The sequence below is a fragment of the Mus caroli genome, chromosome 2 (genome assembly GCF_900094665.2).
Source record: "Mus caroli chromosome 2, CAROLI_EIJ_v1.1, whole genome shotgun sequence".
NCBI lineage: Eukaryota > Metazoa > Chordata > Mammalia > Rodentia > Muridae > Mus > Mus caroli.
The window spans coordinates 80,174,653-80,181,189 of NC_034571.1; the positions used below are offsets into that span (position 1 = coordinate 80,174,653).

Sequence of the window (6,537 nt, forward strand, 5' to 3'; positions counted from 1 at the left end):
AGAGTAGGTCATATTTATGTATTTTGGCATGTATATATATTTGGGTGTGGGTACGGGTGGACGTATGTATGTATGTATGTATGTATGTATATGTAACAACAGTTAAAAAGAAGTCATGGATTTGAGGGAGAGCAATAACGGTTTCATGGTAGAGGTTGGAGGGCGGAAATGGGAGGAAGAAAATTATTCAACCATATTATAATTAAAAATATATAATTTTAAAAGGCCCTAAGGTGATCTTTAAAAGAAATGTTTGCCTTCTCTCTGGATACTCGTCTTCATTGTGACAGAAGTAAGTGCAGCCCCACGATTTTGCTCCTTACAGTCTCTAGCACTTGAGATCCAAATAGTCATTTCATATTTATAAACTTTACAGTGTCATATTCAATCACAATAACAAAACTATCAAAACAGCAGAAAATAGGGGTCAGAATAAACTTTTGTAAAAGTTAGCAAATATTAATGAGTTTGCTCTTGCTCTAGAGATACACTTCCCTTGGGTCATTCCTAGGGGAAAATCTGTAATTGCTTATTTTTATTCACCACAAGCTTTTAAAGGAGAATTCTCCTCAAAGTTTCCAAGTGCTCTCAGGTTTGCGGTATGTACCAACGTGTCCTGCATCTGCCTGTGCAGCTCACAGTCTTTCATCTTTATGTTATCGCTAGTGTAATTTCCCTTCATTTTCAGTTGGCTTAAAAATGAGGCTACCAGATGAAGCTTTGTCCTGACATATTTTTTCTTTTTTCTTTTACTTTTTCTTTACATTTTTAATTAGGTATTTTCTTTATTTACATTTCAAATGTTATCCCCTTTCCTGGTTTCGCCTCTGAAAACCTTCTATCCTCTCCCCCCTCACCCTGCTCACCCACCCACCCACTCCCTCTTTTTGACCCTGGCATTCACCTTCTCAGGACCAAGTGTCTCTCCTCCCATTGATGACCAACTAGGCCATCCTCTGCTTCATATGCAGCTAGAGCCATGAGTCCCACCATGTGTACTCTTTGGTTGGTGGTTTCGTCCCTGGGAGCTCTGGGTGTACTGGTTAGTTCATATTGTTGTTCCTCTTATGGGCCTGCAAACCCCTTCAGCTCCTTGGGTCTTTTCTCTAGCTCCTCCATTGGGGACCCTGTGCTCAGCCCAATGGGTGGCTGTGAGCATCCACTTCTGTATTTGTCAGGCACTGACAGAGATCCTATCTAACTGTTTTCTTTATAAGAAGATTTTAATGATTCCATCTCTAGTGGATATGTGAGAGACATAGAGATTTAATAATGGCAGGTTTTCTGTATAGATTACATTTAATTGCTATATATTTTTGATAGAGTACATTCAAACATTTATTAGTAATTAATAAATGTTCCCTGCATGCACAGTATTCGTTAAGGGATTGCATAGGTTTACGTGTTTGTAAATGTATAATCATTTGTATGATTTCTTTATTTTCATATTGTAAGCATAAAACAGAGAATAGATTATGAATAAGTTATCACATATTGAACATCAGAGAAATCAGGAAGAAAATGAAGCAAGCTTCAAATGTGGCCTGAATTCAACCAAGCTGCAACAATAAAAATGTAAATATTAAACAGCAATATTAACTATTGCTTTATACCTGATTCAGGAAACATATGTTTTCATAGATTATTGAGCTTAGAATAGAATAGTAGGATAAGAGAGGGCTAGTATATTCATTGTTTACTCTAGATCTAAATGCCCTGCAGATCCTTGCCTTGGTACTTCATTGCAGCCCTTGAGTTTTCTATTTTAATTTATTATCGACCAAGTGGGAAACTATCACTCAAGATTTTTTTTAAAGATATCTTCTGTAGAGTACTAAACAATGCCATCTTCTTTACTTTTTCCATATATGTTGCATGACCCTTGGTATACATAGCCATCTCAGCCATTCAAAATAAGAATTTAACTGCTGCAAATTTTAGTGATATTTGTAGAGGACCACAGTCAACTACATGAATTATTATATAAAACCTTCTATGTATGATAGAATGTATGATCTGATATGCTTATAATCCCTCTTCTACTATGAATATGAGAAAACAGATTTTCATTTCTCATTATATAGACTTGAACTGTATGTCATACAGGAACTTTTCTGGCCAAAGTAAACCTCTGATGTTCTTTCTCAAGTATTCTCTACTTGTTTTTGAGGCAGTGATTCATATTAGGAATTGAATCTCACTGATTTAGCTATACTGACTGAACACAGAGCCCTAGCATTTGCCTTGTCTCCATCTCATCAGTATACGTACCACCATGCCCAGCTGTTCACCTAGGGTCAGCCCTGAGACTTATGTCTCCAGGCTTGCAAAGTTAACACAATAGCAATTAATCAGCCTTCCGATTCCATGTTAATTGACTTTAATAGAATAAATATATATTATACACACACAATACACACACACACACAAACACATATACATATATATATATATGTATATGTTTTGAGAGACATGGGAAGACATAATTCTTCACAGCATTTATCTATCAGAAGGGTCTTGACACTTTAAATATGGAAGAATTTACAGGATTTAAATTAGTGTTTGACTAGAAATACTTATGAAGTTGTCTTTATAATAAATGTTAGTATCACAGAATGCATTAGGGTTTTCCACAGAAAATATATTGTGAAATATCTGCAAAATGTACAGGTCTTATGTTCTACATTCATGAATAAATATTCAAAACCCTCAAGAATGGGAATTTCTTGGATTCTCAAAAGAGTTTCAATTATTTTTCTCTTTTTTCATTGACTTTACATGTTTAAACATATTCTTAAGAATATATTCCATGTTTACAAAGTACTTTCACAATATACAATATTTAACTAAATTATTTCATTTTAAATCTACAGAGAGTAATAATTTACATTAGCAGAAGGGAGAAGATGCTCAATTTCACAGATGTGACTGAATTTATTCTACTGGGCTTAACCAGCAGAAAGGAACTGCAAGTTCTCTTCTTTGTCATTTTTCTCATGGTCTACATAGTTACCATGGTGGGCAACATTGGCATGATGATATTAATTAAGATCAGTCCACAGCTCAGCAGCCCAATGTACTTTTTCCTGAGTCATTTGTCATTTGTTGATGTGTGGTTTTCTTCAAACGTCACTCCTAAAATGCTGGAAAACTTGCTGTCAAAGACAAAAAAAATTTCTTATTCTGGCTGCTTAGTACAGTGCTTCTTCTTCATTGCCCTTGTTCATGTGGAAATCTTCATTCTTGCTGTGATGGCCTTTGACAGGTACATGGCAATTGGAAAGCCTCTGCTCTATGGTAGCAAAATGTCCAGGGTGGTTTGCATCCGACTTATTTCTTTCCCCTACATATATGGGTTTCTGACTAGTCTGGCTGCAACCTTATGGACTTATGGCTTGTACTTCTGTGGGAAAACTGAGATCAACCACTTCTACTGTGCAGACCCACCCCTCATCAAGATGGCCTGTGCAGGGACTTTTGTGAAAGAATATACAATGATTATACTTGCAGGCATTAACTTCACATACTCACTTTCTGTAGTCATTATCTCCTACCTGTTCATTCTCATTGCCATTCTCAGAATGCGTTCTGCAGAAGGCAGGCGCAAGGCATTTTCCACCTGTGGGTCTCACCTCACAGCAGTTGTAATATTTTATGGCACTCTCATCTTCATGTACCTCAGACGTCCCACTGAGGAGTCAGTGGAGCAAGGAAAGATGGTGGCTGTGTTCTACACCACTGTGATCCCCATGTTGAACCCCATGATCTACAGTCTGAGGAATAAGGATGTCAAAGAAGCCATGGACAAAGTGATTAGCCGAAAGTGCTTAATTAAGTAAAACTTAGCTATATTTTCTCTTTTTGTGGTATGCATTGCTTTCTCATGCATGGATATATAAAGTGTGGAAAGAAAAGAAAACAAATGTGAATGCATTTTAAAAATAAACAAAGCAGAATAGATTTCTGTTTATTATAATATTGGTTATTAAAATCATAGAATTGTTAATAAGAAAGATTGCAAGAAAATTCTGTGTTGTACTCTTCAGGTTTTCTTATGTTAAAGTCGTATCATCTTGTAAAATGAATATAGCATGACAAAAAAAATGAAACTTGAAAAATTCTTCACTTAAGTTGCTATTATAAAATTTCTAACATAAGCATATATATGGAAATAGAAAATATGTCAAAAATGGGAAGTCTTTCTAAAAACAACAAACTGAATACTGAACATCATCTGATAGAGTAAACACTGGGTAATGTTGTTTCTTCTCTCAATACTCTGAATTCAAAATTAAAGAAAGAAATTCATCTTTGATATTGTGTTAGATATGATCTGTAGTATGGCCTGGTTTTACTTCATTTCCATCACTCATCATTCTTTACAAATGAAGGAAAATTAAGTCTTATTTTTCTTATCTGCATTACCCACCCTCATGGAAATTCTTACCATCATATGAGTATTCATAATAATAGATGTGATATAAAAATAAAATGAGGTAAATCCAAGGACAGAAGGAGAGAAGGGGCAACTAAATCTGCATATAAGAAATAGATTCTTGGAGGCTGGGGTGATCACTTGCATGTGAAGAGCCATGCCTTTTCTTGGCAAGGATGTGGTACTATCCCTAATCTAAATGTTCTAATTGATTGACAGGATTGGAGTTTTTGTTTTTGTTTTTCTTTTTCTTTTTCAAAATGATAAAGAATAGCCTCCTAGACCTGTAGAAAACATTTGCATGTATGTGTATTTTGGGGGAAATTCTTAATTTATTGTCATCTTTAGAAAAAAAATGTATCATAAAAGACAGCTTTTGCTTTGTGTGTGTGTGTGTGTGTGTGTGTGTGTGTTTGTAATCTCTTAAAGTTCCCTCTTCACACTGTTGGGCATTTCCTCTAAGGTCCCTCCCTTTGAGTCCTGAGAGACTCTCACATGCTGGGTCTCTTGTACATTCTAGAGAGGTTTTTTTTGAAACAATTTTTTATTAGATATTTGCTTCATTTACAATTCAAATGTTATCCCAAAAGTCCCTTATACTCTCCATACCCTGCTCTCCAACCCACCCACTCCTGCTTCTTGGACCTGGTATTCCCCTGTATTGGGGCATATATATAATCTTTGCAAGACCAAGGGCCTCTCCTCCCAATGATATGCTACATATGCAACTAGAGACACAAGCTCAGGGGGTACTGGTTAGTTCATATTGCTGTTCCTCCTATAGGGTTACAGACCCCCTTCAGCTCCTTGGGTACTTTCTCTAGCTCCTCCATTGGGATCCATGTGTTCCATCCAATAGATGACTCTGAGCCTCCACTTCTGTATTTGCCAGGCACTGGTATAGCCTCACTAGAGTCAGCTTTATCAGGGTCCTGTTGGCAAAATCTTGTCTTCAGTGGTTGGTTATGGTATGGATCCCTTAATGGGGCAGTCTCTGCATGGTCCTTCCTTCTGTCTCAGCTCCAAACTTTGTCTCTGTAACCCCTTACATGGGTATTTTGTTCCCCATTCTAAGGAGGGATGAAGTATCCACACTTTGGTAAGCTGGAAAGAACCCAGATGTCCCTCAAGAGAGGAATGGATATAGAGAGTTCTTTCACCTCCTACCCGGAGGTGGTGTCTATTTCCATTCATCTTGCTGGCCCTCAGGGCTACTCTCCTGTTTCACCCCTGCCAAAAACCTGATCATATTCCCCTTTCCCCCCACTCTCCCCTCTCTACCCATATCCCTCCCTCACTCTGCACCCCTTGAATAATTTCTTCTCCCTCCAAAGAGGGATTGAAGCACCCTCATTTAATAGCTGAATAGTACTCCATTGTATAAATGAACCATATTTTCTATATCCATTCTTCATTTGCGGGACATCTGGGTCGTTTTCAGTTTGTGACATCATGAATAAGGCAGGTATGAAACTTTTATTGAAAAATTTTCCATCGATATTCATAAGGGAAATTGGTGTGAAGTTCACTTTCTTTGTTGGGTCTTTGTATGGTTTAAGTATCAGAGTAATTTTGCCTTCATAGAATGAATTCAGTCGTGTTCCTTCTGTTTCTATTTTATGGAATAGTTTGAGACGTGCTGTTTATTAGCTCTTCTTTGAATGTCTGGTAGAATTCTGCTAAAAACAGTCTGGCCCTGGGCCTTTTTTGGTTGGGTTGCGTTTAATGAATTCTTCTATTTCTTTAGGGGATATGGGCTTGTTTAGATAGTTTATCTGCTCTTGATTTAAATTTGATACCCGTTATCTCTCTAGAAAATCATCCATTTCATTTTTGATTTTCATTTCCAGTTTTAATGAGTAAAGGCGTTTATGTTGGGGTACAACCTCAACAAAGTATTTGAGCTCTCAACAGGAAGCAGGGATATCTGGAAGGCACATAATAAATAAATAATAAATAAATACAGAATACTTTTTGAGTACAAACTGACAGGCAATTTTTCAAGGCTTAAAGTTGCTCTTGCTTCTCTCCCTCTCTCTGCTCTCTCTCTCTCTCTCTCTCTCTCTCTCTCTATTACCCTCTTAACTTTCCTCCCCTCCTCC

The 6,537-nt window shown here is 36.9% G+C and overlaps 1 protein-coding gene across 1 annotated transcript; it reads left to right on the plus strand.

The window, feature by feature from the left end:
* Positions 1–2,894: 2,894 nt before the first annotated feature.
* Positions 2,895–3,839, plus strand: LOC110289812 (olfactory receptor 5M3). Its single transcript, XM_021156193.1, has one exon. The coding sequence runs from the start codon at positions 2,907–2,909 to the stop codon at positions 3,837–3,839; it is 933 nt and encodes a 310-aa protein (XP_021011852.1). The 5' UTR covers positions 2,895–2,906.
* The last annotated feature ends 2,698 nt before the right edge of the window (positions 3,840–6,537 follow it).